At 30.2% G+C, this 19,808-nt stretch overlaps 1 protein-coding gene across 3 annotated transcripts in view; it reads right to left on the reverse strand.

Annotated features, from left to right (window-relative positions):
- Positions 1 to 19,808, reverse strand: part of LOC106680774 (disks large 1 tumor suppressor protein) — a gene marked incomplete at its 5' end in the record, with an annotated part of 438,504 nt that overhangs the window by 351,544 nt on the left and 67,152 nt on the right. For all 3 annotated transcript variants that reach the window (XM_067052703.1, XM_067052702.1, XM_067052701.1), the window contains 1 exon segment: positions 14,612 to 14,713. In XM_067052703.1, coding sequence (XP_066908804.1) covers positions 14,612 to 14,713 — 102 coding nt within the window.

Consider the following 19,808-nt stretch of genomic DNA (forward strand, 5'->3'; position numbering starts at 1 on the left):
CTAATTTTTAATTTTTATTCTTACGATTGTTACAATTTTTTATCCTTATCACTGTTTATTCATGTTTATTTTATATTAATATTATTTTATTTATATATAATTTTGTTATCATTTAATTTTTACATAATATGAATCCTACCTTCTTGTATCTATTTGTTGTAATGTTATTAGTTGTTTTTGTATCTTTTTAGCCCTGATGAAGCCCTGTAAACGTCGGACATTAAATAGTTAAAAACTATTTGTTCTTCTTTGACCGCAACCCTGACCATCTTCTTATATTTAAAGTTATACGGTCATAATATATATATATATATATATATATATAAAGAAGATAGTTCATTTGTTGCAGCAGGTACAGAAAGTTACATATCAGTAGAAAGTGAGAATTCTAGCATCTTTTAGGGTGAGGGGATGTGGAGGATACATCATGACTCACCAAGAAATCAAGCCAGAAGTATTGATCAGCGAAGCCCCAATAAACTATGAGTCATTACCAACCGAAGGGACTTCAAGGGAATCCTTGACTCACTCGACCTCTAACAGGTGAATCACTATGACCTTTGACAGTCGCTGGGTTGAGGTTAGTGGGCTGACATTTTGACCTTCGTGTCTCGCCAAACTCACTCCCAAGTTCCTTCGAAGTTTATAAAGGCAACAGGCGAGGTACTTAATAGGCGTGCCAATCATCAAAGGCTGGCGAGCACTCAACGATCTATCCAACACCCGGTAATAAAATTGAAAACATTTAATAGAAACTTGACAATTTATTCAATTAATATTACACAAGTGATGAATTTTGTTGCCGAAATAAAACATTTGTTGTTAGATATTTTAATGAATTTGGAATAACTGGGATATGGAAAACTATAGATTTATTTATGTGGTTGATGATGATGATGGATGTTTTTTATGCTGAATCACCTAATTCAGATTTACTCCACTCTCCGGTTACTCACTCCTTATATCTTGAATACCTTCATTTCTTGATCTCTCTCTCTCCTCTGCTCCGGAGGGGGGGAGGAGAGGCATTTCAGAGTCTTTCTACTCACTCATTTGCACTAAAGATGATAAAGAAGAAAAAAAAAACTGATTTCAAAAAACAAAAAGATGGTTCTCTAGTGCAAGTTGCTTCTCTTCCCACCGAGATGACTGGAGGAGGTAAGCTTTTGTTGCTGGCCATCTGGACGCTGGTAGTGCCTTTCTTAGGGGAGTCCCCCATTCCAATTAAGGCTTTTGGTTAACCTTAAGTTACCCGAAAGCGTCATTGTTAATTTTTTATTAAAGAATTATAATATAAGCTTTGACAACCAAATGCAATAAGTATCAGCCCTCTAAATATATACCGTATATATAGAAAAACTGTGGCCGGGAATCAGCACTGTGGGTTCGAGAGCTCCGGGGTGTATATACTCGTATATACTCTTAATTAGGTAAAAATCAGGCAGTGTGAGTCATCTCCTTGGACAACCGCTGGTCTAGTAGCAATACTTCCTTACAAAGTATAAAGTACTGCACCCCGAACACTTCATGGCTCTACAACCCATGCATTACAGATTTAATTTATTATTTTTTTTAATAAAGAAGAAAAGAATATAATAAAAATTAAATGATAACAATACACAAATAATATAATAATTTATACATAAGATAAAGTAAACTAAGTTTACATAAAAATAAAATAAATACACCAGTCGTACATTCGCAGCAATATACAGTATTCAAATTCAGCTTTGAGGACGCTGAGCCATGCTTTGCTGCCCGAATGTGAAATACAAATGCAGGGCTCCAACAGATCCCAGCCACGGGAAAAAATGGATAAGTAGAGACAGCAGTTTATAGACTGAAAAATTGGATAGAGCCGAGCGCACCCGATCTCCTCCGATTCCAACACATCATAGTTTTATATTAACTTTTGTTAACTGTTCTATTCTTGACAAGAACCAAGTTCATATTCTTTATTCGAGAAACCCTGAAATACGAATTTCTGTAACAAAATAAAAATAAACATTTGTCAGAAATATTCACCTTACTTGGTGATACGTGATAGTGGTGTGATTTGCGTGTCATATAAGATATTTTTTTTATCAAAGTACTAAGTATGATTTGTTCTTACCGAAATACTGGTAAATATAGAAAAGTAGCAAAAAAAATATGAAAGATAGCTGCTAAGTTTTTAGGCCCCTAGATTCTTATAGATTTTACCTTTCTTAAGATTATTACCTAAAATATGCATGGCAGTGCAAATAAATATTAGGATTTAAGTTTTATTACACATTATATAATTTGATCTGGTATTTTATTGATGCAATGTTCAACATATACTTAAAAATAGTTAAAAATTCTAAGCGGAGTGGATTCTGTTATTTTGATATTAAATCATAATGAAAATAGAATTTCCAGACGTAACATTTTATGGCGTTTATAACATTTCATTTTATCTACATGACCCATTATGTACTCTTGACTCTTGATAGTAAGAAAAATGATTATTTCAAAATGAATTATCATTATCATTGTCATTCAATTTCAAATAACATAGCAATATCAAACTTTTGATTGACACTCTCTTTTTAGCTACAATTAGTGAATAAACATAATTTTAAGCTAGAGTTCTATCTAAAAATTAAACGAACATTAAAACAAGAGCATGTAATAATTACCTTGACAGTTAATTAGAAAATTATTTAACGGGTTCGTTAGAGTGTAAACACGCTCACGTTTTAATGACACAGAACGAAAATTCAATAATTAACAAGCACTGACATGTATCTATACGGGCTAAACTGGAGATAAGGGAGGAATTGGAGAATAAAATGAAATAATTATTGGTTCTACACAATATTATCAAGTTAATAAATTATTTTCAAAGAAATGTTTGTATATATAAAAAAACGTATTTTTTGTGAGCGTACAATGTTCAATAAGATAGTAATATATTCAGATTATTTGCATTAATACGTTTAGAAATTGCAAAAATTTTTATTATATAATCTAAATAGTAATAATAAAAATAAAACTAATTACCAAAAAAATAATTTTGTAAAAATAAGGATTGAAATTTTGAATGTGTCTTGTTCCTTAAAATTAAAAAAAAAAAAAAAAAAAATGTTAATGCATTGAGAAAATGGGACATTTGAGCGCCTTGCCTTGAAAACGTTGTTGTTGATGTTGATTGTTGCTTAAAGGGGTAAAACCCTCTGGTCATCAAGGCCTAACCTTGAAAACGTTTTTCAGTGTGTACAAAACGTTGTACGTAAAACGATATAAAATCCATTCTGCCATCAAAAATAGGGTAACAAAAAAAGATTTATACCAATGGATTTGTTTTTCATTGGAATTTTTTTGTACTTATTCCATTACAGTTGTTGCTTGTTTCTGTGGGAATAATAACAGCTATTTTCGCTTTATTTATTTGGTGGGCCATACGATGAAGTGGGTTGGAATTTAAAAAAAAAAAAAAAAAAAAAAAAAAGCATAACATTAAACTCAAATATTTTGAAAAATGTATATAATTTTAATTAAAGAAAAAAAAGGCGTTGTGAGCTGGTGGCCCAATTACCCGGTCATTGTACCGCAATCAGCACTGGCCTTCTATGTTGGGGGTTCACAGTACACAGTACACTACCACAGCACACATTAACATCAAGTTGCTAGGAGCTCCTTTCCTAGAAGGCCGCCTCAGAGGGGAAGTAAGTCAAGCTACTTAAAGATTATATCACCCACCTGACTGCTAGAGCCAGGAGAGGTGCACACTTGCCCAGATTAGTAACTGGAGCTCTCTACTTCACCCAACCATAGAACATAACACACTAAGGTTAATACAGCAGTCCCTTACACCCTTTTCGCTGCTGAGAGAGTTGTTCTACAGCATGAAGGGGGAAAAGGAGGAATGGAAATCCCCCCCAGCTTGGGTAGTACAGGATTCCGCTTTTCTTGACCCAGAAGGAGTGGTCGCTCCATCAGTTCAGTGTTCAGTACTAGGAGGTTGTAGTAGTGCCAGTTGGTAACTGGATGGAACCCTGCAACAGGTACGGAATTGCTCCCTCCACAGGACCTCAATGCCGGGGCAAGATTTTTTAGTGGAGTTGATGAGTGGGGATAGATGAGTGGAGTTGAAGGGTGAGATCTAACAGTAAACCAATAAAAACGAAGAAATTAAAAAGCAGAATGAAGTGACTGTCGCAGCCTATTACGTAGTACGACTAGACGAGGAGCAGTCCTCCCAGACTTGAATGTGAGAATTACACTAGCTATGAAGAGGGGAGTGAGTTGGCTGCTAAACCCAGACGAGACAAGGTGTTGCTGCCACACGAACCCCTTCTTAGGCTTCCAAGTTGATAAAAAAGAACAATAAGCCCACTTGCGGGATACGTTCTCCTCATTAGCACAATTACCAGTAGCAATCATAATAAACTAAGATTATGTTTAAAAAAAAAAGAAATAATAGTTTATAATGAGGAAATATTATTATTAAGAGGAATTAAGGACAAACGTTATCTAATGGAATTTTGGGTCGCATTGGCTCCACACCACCCTAAAATGGTCAAATTTAGAATTTCTTTGTACCCTCAACTGATAATTATTTTTATCATATTATTTTGTGATTCTACAATTGTCGTTTCGTAATGAAAGCTAATAGGATAAGTCCATAAATATAAGAACTTTAAAAAAAAATTAGTGATATTATAGGAGTTAAGAAGTAAAAAATCTTAAGTAATACAAATGTTTATAAAACTAAAATGGCGGTACTAACTCACCGTATATCTTAATAATACTAAAATTGAATCACGCATCAGAGAATATTTACAAAATTATTTAAAAAATATCTATCTATATTATAATCTGTAGACAGTACCAAATTTAAAGTAATCTTTTGTAAGTTGCTGTCTTAAAACTTATACTTTGTTTTAATTGTACTGTATGTTTAATTTTCAAAAAATGGAACCCATTTAAGCAATAAGAAACAACATTTTTGTGATTTTGTTTCAAATAAGCTTTATCTATAATTTAATCAATTCCTATTTCGTAACATAAAATCAAGGCTTTATGCTTCCTCTATACCATTATTAGATATAATTTAGGGTTTTCGTTGTGAAATGAAAAAAAAAAAGCAATATAGATTACGAATCAACAATTTAATTATATAATTATTTCTAATTAAACATAAATAAATCAAAAATAATGATTTGCTAATCTTTATCTTGTAAAAATCCAACAATGTTCTGTAAGACAAAAAAATAAAATAAGAAATAATGTAGTGGACATACTAGTTCGTTCATAATAAGAATCAAACTTCTTACAAATACGTTCATGATTTCATAAAACGTTATCGCAGGCCAACTTATTATATCCAAAAACTAACATATTGTCTAAATAAAATAGTAAAATTTAATCAAATATATTAAACGTTTTAAGCAATATCTATAAAAGTATTTGAAAAATATAATTACACTATGTATATCTGAAATAGACCAAATTTAGAGTAATCATTTTTATTTTGTATAAGTTTTGATTTAAACGGTTAAAGCGGTTAAATATAAGTTCTTGCAAATCTTATACAAAATAAAATTGCAATTTTACGAAAAACAAACTTTAATTATAAAATGGAATTAACTGATTAATTAATTAATATGAAACTAAATGACATTTTCATGAACTCTTTTTTTTATTAGCTGTATTGAGAATTTTATATTTTGTCACATGAAGCCAAGGCAGATCAACTTCCTCTATATCACTATTAGGGACAAATATAATGTTAGAATTTTGTTGCGATATGAAAAAAAAAAATATCAATATCACTTCTGATGATAATTTACACAACCAAAATAATGATGCTTAGTTCCTAATTATGCACTAGGGTACAATTTGAGTTTTTTAAACCTATAGACAAATAAATTGGATAAAAATATACGTGGAGAAGATGGTTGGGATTAGGCGTTTGATTTTCCAGCTAACAGCCCTGAAGAAGGCTAGAAACTCTAGCCGAAACGTTGGCACAATAAAATAGGTTAATCCAACTTATTTGTGTTTCTCTTTGACCGTTGTGTTTCACCCCAACCATCTTCTACTCGTATAAGTCATTCACGGTCAATTATCACTCATAATTTTGGATGAAAATAATTAATTATTTTGTTAACATACATAAATAATAGAAAACGAAAGATAGACTTTTGAATGAAATCATATCAAATATTCATCTCAACACTGGTACTATGAGCGTTTTAAAAATAAGGGTAATCATGTGCAATGGCATTTGTAGGTATGGTATTGTGGAGACAGATGTTGAAAAATATTTATATAATTATTTATTGTTAGCAATACAAAAAAGAACAATTTAAAATATCGTAAATGTTTCAAACAAAACTGACTCGGTTTAAATCTTCAGTCAGTTCACAAGTATCAAGCCACACAAAAACTTCAGTCCTCTCTTCAACATTATCATCACTTTGTACACTAACCATCCTCCTCGTGTCCTGAAGACCAGCATCGGTGAATCCAACAGGCAGACTCCCCTGATGAGAGTAAGAACAGATCTTATTGGATCGCCAGTCGCAGCAGTACAACATCATCAACAAGACAATAATAGCCAATGACAAGGACAGAACGAGGACCCACCACATCGCGGAGGGGAGCGCATGTCTTCACGGTAGTCGGCCAGGCACTGAACTCAATGAATGAAGGCGTCCTGGAAGTGTGGGAGGGGATCCAGTCAACCAACGCAATTAACCTCTGACATTTATGGAAGATAGAGATTTTTAATATAATGAATTTTATAACAAACTTTATTTGTTTTTCCAGCGTAAAAAAGAAAAAAAAGGGAAGATCCAACAAAAATAACTAGCAATTTAATCAAAGCTCAGTTATGAATCTAGAGTTCGTATTTCAAGTGTGTAGAAAAATAAATTCAATAGAATTAACAGAACAATGTAGGAGAATAAAAACAACATTTAATACCACCAGTTAATACTATATGGCAATAAATAAATATCTGGGTAAATTAAAATCACAATAAAATTTTTGAACAAAAAAATTAATTGACTAGCTTAGAAAGAATTAGTTCGACAATTACACAGTGTAACAAACAATGAATAAAAACTAGGATATTAATACTTAATTGTAACTAGTAATGCAATAGTGTTTTAAAAAATATTAATCATTGTTTAATGTTGTTAAACATTAAATTGTTATGTTGTTACATTTATAGCTTTTTGTATTTATTACATAAATATTTCCTTACATGCCCGTATTATAATATTTATTATATTGAATAAATTCTAATCCTCAATTACATATAACTTTAGATACCTATATAACTGCAGAACAATATTAATTTTTATTTATATGTATTATTGCTATACTTAAGATTTCAACAACGTTTGTTTTTAGAAAAATTTTAATTTATATATGAGAAAAAAAATTGGTGTAGTAGAGATGTTTAAAGAGACATGGATAAATAGTGAAAAATAATAAAACACGAAGGAAATTATTTGAAGGAAAAAGAACAAATAATGATTTAATAATTTATATGTATATTATATAAGACAAACCTGCAACTGGGTATCTATGGACCTATCTAGGTACCAATGGACATCACATTTCCTAGATAGAATACTGAATTTTATAAATGATTTTGTGCCAAACAACAGAATAATTCGTTATTCCACTTTATTCAGTGTTCGTTGAATGAGTTTTCATATAAATAGCATCAACTAGTATTTTGAGTGTTTCTTAAACTTCAGTTCGTTTAACAGTGTTGTGTTAATTTTGTAACATATTAGAGCCCAAACAAACGATGGTTTCAATTTGGTTCAACCAGGGGTAATAATTCATATGTTTATTTAGTATATAGTTTGACAACGTTTATATTTGAAAACCATGAAAAAGCGATGTTCTCTTTTAATTATCAACACAATCAATTTTGGCTAACAAACTAAAAGAAGAAATTAAAAATTATATAGATTAACATTATTTGTCAACCTTATTTTTGGGTTTTTAATTTAATAAATTTTCCGGTTATACATTTTTTCTTTCTTTTAACCTTATATTTATAATGGATTTTCACCTTTCCTATCATTACTTTTAAATTTATTATTTCGTTTTATTTATGCTAATTTCGATTATTTTAATTCTGATATTCATATTGAAGAGTTGATGATAAACCTAGAAGTATCAGTTGTCCAAACTATACTGATAATATTTTTTTTATTTTAATGATGGAACTGATCCTTAACCTACCTCTATTTCTTATTAAAAAGAGTCAAATACTCATTAGTTTTATTTTTTAATTAACTCAAAGAGAGTCCCATTTCAAAAAGTCCGTTTTAATCACTGGTTACTCCCCTTTCTCTCATCTTTCAAGACAATATTTGTTGATATAGACTTTACTTACCAATCTATTAATTTATTAAATTTTATTATTTATTTTGTGTTATTTAATGGTGTTTCTCACAATGTTCAAGTGGTAATGAAAAATATTAAAGCTATAATAAAAAATATTCTACTAATAAAAATCAGAAATTTTCACAGTACAGGCTGCACAATGTCTCCATTTCTCGTGACAGATATGAACGCACCTAAGGGTTTTATGAAATAAATGGTAAAGTAGTCAAGAAAGCTGATTAATGATGGTTGATTCTTGTGTTAAAATATCTCCCCACCTATTCAATGGTTATTTTGTCTGTTTGCTGCTGAGATGTTTCAGAGATTATTTCGATTTTCCTTTGAACCCCGTTGACTCCTTTTCCCTCCCGCATTTCCTCCGCCCCAGAAGTTAGCAAAGACCGCCAGGAACTGCTGCCAGGGCCGGAACAGAGGCGGGTTTGATAAGGCCTGCGGTGGAGGCCGCATCGCGATCAATATTCCTACCGGAGAGCTATCTAGCAGCGAGTTGGTGAACTTGTTGTTGAAGTTGTTGAGGCATTTAGACGCTAGATAGTGCAGCAGTGTCAAAAAGCACTTCTGTTAGCTTAAGATATATCATCCTAATTTAAATTCTCCTTAGGTAAATATTAACATTAATTAAAATATTCCGTATAATACTGCTATTACATTATTAAATTTATTTAATTAAAAGAAAATATGAGCAGTTTGCATGTTTATTAGAATTGAAATATAGTATCTATTTTTCAAAACTAATTGTGAAATTGGTATTAATTCTAACATTTTATTACTTGAGTTTTACGTTAGAAAAAATAATTTTGTAAAATATTTATTATATATCAGGAAAGAATGATATTAAATTCACAAAAAAAAGTTAATATTATAATAAAAACCACGTGAAAAAAAACTTATTTTACAAGAACTATATATTGACTGTAATCTAATTATTTCTTCTATTTACCACATTTTGAGTAATCAGAATCAATTTGAGTAGGAATATTGCAAAGTTGATAATTTGTTTGTATATAAAGTTAAAAATAAAATACAACAGAAATTCGAAAAATCTATTTGAAACGGTCCTTCAACATTTAGGTATGTAAAGTAAAACCATCTTAGTCTTATTTGTGACATCACAAGGAACGTTGAGCAATTTTCCCAACCTACTCCAAAGTGTTTTGGAGAAATTTTGTTAGTTTGAATCCAAAAGGTCAATATCGAATGTGAAAACATTAAAATTATTATTATGTAGTCCAGATTTTTTTATATAATTAGTCTTTGATGTTGGAAATATACCATGGATTAAAGAAGGGATGAAATTTAATTCAATTAACATATTGTATGACTTGGCATGATAATAATTATATATATACATATATTAGAATTAAAAAAAGATTATAGGGATAACGTTGATTGTATCTCAACTCCAATTAAGATCGAGGGCATTTTCCTCGACATGAAAACCCAAGCAACATTTGAGACACCCACATCTATGCACAATATAACAGCAGTACTATTTGGTTTATTAATACTGATAATAAGTGATTAGATTTTCATGTATTAAATAAAACAATAAAAAACGTCCCTAAGCATAAATTTAAGATGTATAAGGTCAGCAAATATTCAAAATATGTAAAAAAAAAAAGACCCAAATCTTTTATTGTCTAAATTATAATATTAGTATGTACAAGAAAATATGATATGATTTTGTTTGACTCAGAATAAACTTGTTAAATACGTCATTCAAGCAAACATAAAAAAAAACAACTAAGAACTCCAGCATGATCATTAGATAGAAATGGAGTGTAAAAATTTGCAGCTAGAGCCCTCACTCATCCTCCACTGGCTTTTAATACCAGCGCCAGGATCTTCTGGATTCCTATTCTTTCCTCCACAAGAGCTTGGTTCAGAGTTTTTGAGGCTGAATAGTAAATGTTGTAAATAGGAATTATTGCGTTTAAAATATTATTGTAATTTTATTAAAAACCTAAATATTTGTCTATAATTAAATATGTGATGGGAAAACTCTATTTAAACTTCATATAACTGCAACTTTAAAATTTTGAAAGATTAACTGCTAATTAACTAATTAAATTAAGGTGCTATGTAGAATTTTTTTATGATCCGAATTGTTGTTGTTGATTTTTGCTTAAAGGCGTAAAACCCTCTGGTCATCAACGCCTATGGGATGATAAAAGTAAAAAAAAAAATAAAAATAAAAAATAGAATAAAATAAAATAATTAAATAAATAAATAATACAAAAATAAAAAAAAAAAAAAAAAAAAATAAAAAAAATAAAATAAAAAAAAATAAATAAAAACACATAAAAATCGAAGAGGAGTTATAATTTATAAAGAAGGCGATGAGCTTTTAAAAATTCAAACACTCGTGCAATTTTTGCTTCCTCATCTGCGAGAGTTTCGGATAAATTTGGGGTCAGTCCCATCCTGTTCATTGTTGGCAAATAGTGAGTACACTCTTCGAAAAAATGATCCGAATTTCTGACGAGGTTTGGCTGAATTTGAAGCTAGGGAATAATGCAATTGTGCAAAAATCTGGTCACTAATGAGAATATAGAATCTAAAGCATCACCGATTCGTAATAGCCTTAAACTGGTGGCTGAAATGGATGTTAGTTCGAACCCGTTTGAGAAAGTAAACGTATTTCGTTGTGGACTGGGGATATTTCATGTGTCATACTCTTGTTAGAAATAATTGGTAACCTGAAGGTTTAAACGCCCTACAGGCCCTAAACGTAGAATACGATAAAGTCAAACCCAATAAACAAGTTACTGTAGTTAACCGACTGCTGTCATCAGGACCAATGACGATCAGAGTTACTAAACTCAATTCATTCCATGAATTTGCATTGGTGTCCTTCATCACTATAATTTTTTTTTTTAGTACGAGTAATTTCATTACAAATGCTCAATTATCCTCAATAGTTTTTAATCAATGGAAATAGACTATATTTTAAAAGCTTAAATCTTTGAATGTGGCTGCTTGTAAACACCCACGCTATCCCCGCACCTTGAGTACAGACAGAGCCTGTTTGCACCTTTGTGGGCTAGGTAACACCACAAATAGAGCCCGGTCTGCCTTTTGTGGTGCTTTTTACTGCTTCAATTACAGTCCCTTTACAGAGCGGAGCCTTCTGGACCGGTCATTTCAATGACAAAAGGCTCCCTTGGAAGGGTGTTATTTACGGTTAGCAAGGGGACAACAATTCTTTGCCTTCAAACAATTGTTTAGTCTCTTGTAAGTCCATATGGAGTACATCATTATAAGGTATCGATCGTAACACATTTTGTTTTTTAATTTGGTATATTACAAATATAAAAATATATGGAAAAAAATTTTCAAAGGTTCTATACACTATTCTTCAGAATGTTTAAGTATTTTATATAAAACAATAATATGAAATATTAAGACCTCTGTGGATGTTTTTATCCATGAGAAGATTGTACGTGAAACTTTAACTTCCGAAACCTTTTAATAGAGTCTAGTAAGTTCTGTAATAATCGAAATCTACGAGCAGTTGCCTGTATTTTCAGTCCTGTATGAGGATTCCTGGTTCGCTGTTTGTCCAGTTGCAGCCCAAGGTAGCGGATTGACTTCATATTCCCAATATTTTTATTTATTTTAAATTAACTATACATTTTATTTACGTTATTTCAGACCGTCAATCCACCTTCAGGCGTTCTCTTTAAAAACAATTACATTTTAATGTATAATGATTTTAATGTATATGATTACTACTGTGCTACAAACTCCAAGGACTGTGGCACTCGGTAGTAAAGCATTGTATCTGAAGTTTTTGTCTTCATGGGATTTTTCTGAGCTGATTTCATAGATTTTTAATTGAGGTACGAACGAAATAATTTTTTCATTTTTACATCTTGGCTCCTTACCTTATTACCCCTACGTCCCTAAGCTAACTTAACTAATTTTAAATTACTAACCACTCTTTTCTGCCCTAGTTGTTCTAAATAAAGAAAGGGTTAAGCTCAATTCAGTAACAACGTTTGTTGTTATTTATGAGGGTTAGAATTGATAAAAAAATTTAATTAGTTAACATCCCATTCGTTGCAGATTTGACCCAAAACAGATATGGATCTTTTCATTCCAAACTCCTTACCCACCCTAACCTTCTCAGAGATTCTTAATCTCTCATCCTTAATAATCTCTGATAATCCGCCGAGACGTCTGAAATGAAGGTGACCACGGGATCTTCTAATTTAAATTAATGCTTAAAGTACCACCAACCGGTGGTTCCTTCCCAAGATTTCCATGTGTAAATAAAACATACAACATATTTACTTATTGTATTTATTATTTGTACAGTTGTAAATAACATTAAATAAATCGTACTTATTATTTTACTCTACGTAGTTTCTGTTTTCTTAACTGGTGGTTTGATCATGAACATACTATAGCCAGTCTACTCTTCAGTTAGGAGTGTTACATGCCTCAGTTTATATAAATTGGAATTCGTCTTCTTTTAAATTAGAATTCGGGAGAGGGCCTCTAATACGCCTTGCCCCCCCCTTTCTCGGACCACGCCCTTTCTTGACTCTCCCCGAAGAATAAAGACCTCACGCATCGACTTAATTAGACTAAATTTTAAAGCTACATTCGCTCCAATGACACCGTAAACACTTCATCACATCTGAAAGTGTTCTGAATTAAATGAAAGGCCTTCAGAAGGAGCGTTTTAATTAGCTATCCCGTTTCATCTTCGTTCCACAAAGGGATTTCTGGGGTTCTCGGAATCCGCAGCCACAAGAGGTCCAAGGAATAAGATGTGAAAAATAGAAAAATCAGAAAAAATTAAAACTTATGTTGTATAAAATTCTATTTATATTTTATATAAAGCCCAGACAAAGAAAAATATAAAAACATTAAACGTTTAATTTTATTTAAACTGATACCAAACTTTCAATTTTTAGATAGGATGTACTTAAACCCGGCAATAGGGAAAGCATTGCCGGATAAGCTAGTATATAATTTAATTTTCTTTTAAAGCTCAAAAAGATTTTAACGTTATAGAAATAAATAATTGCACTTATCAGTTGCTAGTTCTGAACTAAACATGAAAAAAAAAAACAGGTCTTTTAATTTTGAAGTCGAGCTTCACAATCTTTTTCCAATATCCCATTTCTGAAGAAAGTTTCCACTTGGGATTTCCCTTCGAGATACAACCCTTTCAACTCCCATTTGGTTTATTTTGGTCAAGATCTCTCTCTGGATGCTGGTAGAAGGATCGAAATAAATCTTTTTTTGAGGATAGGCCTACCTTCAAACGGGAATGCTATCTGACAGTGACTGTGTCAAAACCTGCTCTTCTATCGAAGTTGTAAACCAAAGCACAATACATTTATTTAGATACTTCACCAAAATACACAACAAATGTGATGCTCAAACAGTAATCAGCCACTGTACTACATTAATGCTTAATGGCGATAGGGTGACAGTAGCTGGAAACTATATTGAGAGTGATTCTGGGAAGTGAAATAATTCATATATCAAACAATACTGTACAGTAACTGAATTCACCGGTCTTTGAGGCTAATATTATAGGTATTAATTTAATTATTTTCTGAGAAGTAATTACGTGTTACTAAGCTAATATATGTTGTAACCCGTAAAAGTCAAATAATTAACTGACGAAGCCCTGCAACGTGGAATTTGAAGAGAAATATTCATGAAATATTTTTTACAAGTTATAAGGTTCTCCCTTAAACAATGGAAAAAAAAAATCTGTATCACTAAAACCTATGACGGGTCAGGGGTTCAGTACTTTGTAAGGAAGTACTGTTACTAGACAAACGGTTGTGCAAGGAGGTGATTTGGTCAGAATCAGGCTCGACTGCCAGATTCTGATGCAACTAAGGGTACCCATATTATGAGGCTGGAGGGCTCCAGAACTCACAGGATTGAATCACGGCTATGGTATAACAGAAAACAAATTTCTGCCCAGCCGGATTCAAACCAGGATCCTTGGAATTAGTAGCATCACGCCTTACCACGGTACAATCGCGTTCCCCCTCCCTTAAACCATTAAGGGCATTAATTTTATCCTTATTTTTACGCTAGGACTTCACATGGATGTCATTTATCTTATGGAAAGTTTACAATGAAATTTCAAATTTATGTATATATATATTTTTTAAATAGTGGGATTTTAAAGTGTACTGGGATACACTAAAGTGACAATGGATAAATGTCAACTTACCTGGTTGCAGACATCCTCCGGAGATATGCACCTGTTGTCTTGAATCCCGACTAGTGCCTGAGTGATCGGCAAGAGGTTGCTGCCTCGAATATCAGCGATAACCTGAAAAATAAATAAATTTTGGAAAAGTTCGTCTAATAGGCTACCATAGAGTTAATAATTATGTGATTTTCTATTTGAAAATATTAATGTCAGCTTAAGTATTCTATTTTAGAACTATCTTGATCTAATTTTTAATTAATATAGAAACCTAGAGGGCACAGTGTAAAACATTAATATAGCTTTTGTTTCGTAATATACGTAGTTAAGAGAAAACGTTTCGGATAGCTATTTTGAAAAACAGGATAATACTTCACTTTTGGATTTTATTCAGAGATATAACGAGTGATGGTGAAAGAAAACAAAGAGTTTAATTTAAGGAAATTAATTTATTAGTATATATTTAAATGTAGTATTGAAAAAAAATATCTATGATATCCAATTAATCGGAGTTAAGTTTTAAGTTAGGTTTTTGTTAGATGTATTATTAAGCTGTGATGTAAAAAACAGATTAAAATATATTTTATACATTACTGAGGAAAATTAATGAAATATTTTACTTTTTAACCAAAATAATCTATATCATATTTCATGAAGAAAGTGTTGCTAATGATCTTTGAGATATAGAGTGCTAGATAAAAATTAATAAATTAATGTATGAAGATGGTCAGGGTTGGGGTCAAAAAAAGAACAAATAGTTGATAACTATTTTGTAAACTTTTACTTCGCTTGTTTCTATTAAATTATTTCTCTTATCATTATAATTACCTATATTGTTAACATTCTATCAAAATTTTTCACTTATTTCTATACTTCATTACTTATTTTTAATCTTTTTATGTACTTCTTTTTACATCTCACCTTGTACTTTCACTTCCGATTTTTAGATTACCTTATTTTACTTTATATTATTCATATTACTCCTGTTATCTTTACTATTACTATTATTACTGTAGATAAATTATTATTTTCACGACATATAAAAACTATAGTTGTTATCATTGATTAATTATTTTTCTTATTTATTTCTTTGTTATTTTTTTTTAATGTTCTTTATTTATTTTTAGTTACTTCTTGTTATTGTATGCAATCATTGTTATTATAGCCTATATTGTATTAACTATACTAACTATATTTTCTTCAGTATATATTCCTATTATTAGTAACGATATGTATTATTCTAATTTTACTTAGTTATTCATAAATTAGATAATTATTTTAGTTATTTTTATTATTATTATCATATTTTTGTATTTTTCTCTTATTATTTTTCATTTTTCGAAGTATCTTTAAGACTACTTCCTGTATACGCGACGTATTTGAAATAGGAATATAACCGTTAAACGGCTGGCCACCTCTCCCCACTCCTCCAGGCTTCCGCTTTATTGTCGCCTTCTGTTCAAACTTTTTTGCTTTGAACAGGTAGGTGGTCCTGATTTGTTCTTTGCTCATTTATTATCATTATTATTATTTTTATTTATATTTATTCTTTCAAGACGTTTGTTTAATCTCTACTTTCTTCTTCTTCTTTTTTTTTCCGTATTGTTTTTGTTTTAACTACGTCTCTTGTACTTTTTAACTGTATATTTTACGTATTTTTAAAAAAATGTTTACTCTTGCCATCGTTACTTATTTTTTATTCTTATCATTGTTTATTCAAGTTTATTTTATATTAATACTATTTTATGTTTTCATTCCTTTTATTTATATGTAATTACTTATCACTTTACTTTTACATAATATTTATCCTAGCTTAAATTACCTTATTGTATCTTATTGTTGTAATATTCTCAGTTTTTTTTTTGTATCTTTTTAGTCCTGATGAGGCCCTACAAAGTGGAGCGAAACGTCGGACATTAAAATAGTTATAAACTATCTGTTCTTTTTTTGACCGCAACCCTGACCATCTTCTTATATTTAAATTTTTACAGTTAACTATATATACATATAATAAATTAATGATTTTTATGAGCATAGAAGTAATATAATGACCAATGAGATAGATTAGTTTCATTCATTTTAAATTGTATATACTTTATATTATCTAATATGTTTGCAGTAGGAGCTGCAGGCTTTGTAAGAACTTCTCTTGAGACGCGTAACGAAAGGGCGATTCGCAGCCTAATAGGGCTTATCCTATCAACCGGCCTCTTCTCCTCCAGCAGTTCTTCAGGTTATGTGATTGGCACGGCCTTCTTTTTTCTTTATCTCAAGTCTTCTTCTTCAGAGGAAAGTAATATTGTAAAATGATAAAATTATTCCAAGCTGTGTTAAAAGCATTTTTATCATCACTAAAATATTAAGAAAATTAGTGTTAACACAATTTGTAAGAAATTTAAAATTCAGCAGAAAACATTTTTTTTTTTCTCTAGATAATTTAAAATATTCTTGTCATACCCAACCTTAGTTTCAGATAATGGAAAAAATTACAGTAGAAATTTTCATGTCTGTATTTAACAAAGTTGAATGAAGTTGAAACAGTTTGATGAAGTATGAATATTTTCTATATAATATAAATATTATATGAAATCGTTTATTTTATATCACCCCACAAATCATAGGTAAATGTTCTTATTCTTCAATTTTAGTGAATTACTTATACTTCAATATATTGGTAAATATAATGTTCCTACAATAAGTTATCTAATTTTTATAGTAAAATGATACTTAAGTCACATAGATGGGGATTAACATTCCGATTATTTACTATCTCTAGTAAAAATACCTGAATATTTAGCTGTACCTAGAAGTTAGTGTAAAAATGTTAGAAAAATAGAATGGTGAAATGTCTATCACCCCTTAGCCCTAAATTCCCGATTTTTTAATTTTTAGGCCGCTTTTTTTTAGGTTTTTTGCCAATAACTACAGTATTGCAAATAGCTTACATATCATAATGAACCAATGAATAATGTATTTAAGGAACTTTGGTTTTACCCCTAATAGTCCATTATGTTTAATAATTCCCTGGGTACAGTTTTTTCAAATCCAATATTGTTTTCTCAAATAAAAAAAAAAAATCATTTTGTGACCTCATTTCACCATACATCGTGAAAACTTGTATTCATAGGAAAATAAACATTATAAACTACTCTATAGTGCATTTAAAGATCTTCAAATTTAGCCCTAATAGAACTTTTTAGGTTGAATATTTTATTAGATACAGTTTTTCAAACTATAATATGTTCACAAAATAACGAGAAATTAACACTATATGAATTCATTCTCACAAATATCATAAAAACCACTACTATTACGATGATTTTCATTATAAACTACATTATTTGACATTTAACTAGCTCCAGATTGAGTTATAATAGACATCTCTACGTCAAATAGTTCCTGAAAAATAGAACATTTGTCAAGCTTATAAAAAATTTTGAATATATGCAGCAAAATGTCATAATCGTGTAATAATATTTATAAGCTACGCTTTGGGAATAAAAAATACCTAAGATTAACTATATTTTACCTAATAATGTGATAATTCATAAATAATAAATTTGTTTAAAAAATATATCTGGAAAAATGTTGAACATTAAGGCTTTATTAGGGATAAAATTGAATCTTGTTAAATACAAGATAAAGTATGTTTTAATTTGCCAAAATATAACATTTTTGCTCCTCGTTATTTGGAAAAAATAATATTTATTATAATATTATTTATTATTATTACCTCAGAAAATATTGAACATAATGAGTTCAATTAGGTCTTACATAATAACAATTAAACTCTACTTTAAAAAAAAAAAATACATTTCATCGTACTCGTCAGTTTTAATATATTGAACATTGAATAAAAAATTGACGAAAATTTAATTTTTTTCTTGAATAAAATGATGTTACAGGGTTTCGACCCTAGAATAGTTCAGTAATTACTATTCAAGGATTGAATTTTTGTTAACCGAAAATATTCCTTATGATATGATTTTAAAGACAAAACATGAAATTTGCATAATAGAAATATTTCTGCAATTATAAATAATGAATATAAGCATACATTTAAGTATTTTTTATTGTTAAATCTGGATATATGAAGAAATGAAATACTATGAGGCGATTCAAACAATGAATGTAGGTCTAATACTATTGTCTAAATATAATATTATTGATAAAACTATATACAAATATGATAATTTAATTTTTAGATGACGCCTAAAAAACAGCACGTTTATTTTTTTCGACTAAAAATTTCTAAAATACATGTTTGTGGGAATCAGTTCCAACCAAAATCCAAATCTTATCTACTATCCCTCATTAAACGATCTATCAAACGTAAAAAGAAATTTCAAATAGGTTTTGTAGTACCTGAAATGAGTGGGTACAAAAAAATCTTCATGTTGGATAATAGGTAGGCATTTACCGACGTTTTCTTTGTGCATTTTGCCCATTTTGCTGCTGCTCTGCTGAACACTGTCTCCAACAAATATGTTAACGTCTAATCAGATACTAAGTACCAGATTTGAAATCTGCTTAAAGTACACATTATTTGGCTATTTTAATTATAAATTAATCGGATCAGTGCCACTCAGCCAGAACTACTGAATCGTGAAAACAGGCAGAGGTAGTACAGATGAGCAAATATTGAGGTCAGCCTATGCGGGGCGAAAGGGAAGACGGGGCCTACTTTTGGAATGAATCCAACAAGCTAGAAGACAACAAAGCCGGTTTTCTGGGATAAGTTCTCGAGTCAAAAAGGGGATAACATATCCTTTGTTTTTTTTTTTATAAACAAGGTTCCAATTCAATCCTTAAATTGAAAACATCGCTGAGTATTTTAACATGTAATAAAAATTAAAAACAATATATATCGATATAATTGAGTTTTTTTTAAATAGTAGAAAGTAAACAATCATACAACGTTAAAGTGAAACCAATATCTAATTCTTGTGCCATCAGAATTTAAAAATGTAAGATCATATCGATTAAAACCAGATACAGCACATCTCATATCAATATCCCAGAAAAGAAAAAACTAGAATAAATTTACCAAATAAAGATGTTACATTAATCCAAAACAGTTCCACATACTGCCTGAATCCAAGGGCGTCTTGGATTATCAACAGAAATAAACTATGCAGTAATGAAAATATTAATTTTTTAATTTTGTTTCTGTTTATTTTTTAAAACATTTATTACCTTTTATATATACATTTAATAC

The sequence above is a fragment of the Halyomorpha halys genome, unplaced genomic scaffold (assembly GCF_000696795.3).
Source record: "Halyomorpha halys isolate HHAL.00 unplaced genomic scaffold, Hhal_1.1 Scaffold286.1, whole genome shotgun sequence".
Classification (NCBI taxonomy): Eukaryota; Metazoa; Arthropoda; class Insecta; order Hemiptera; family Pentatomidae; genus Halyomorpha; species Halyomorpha halys.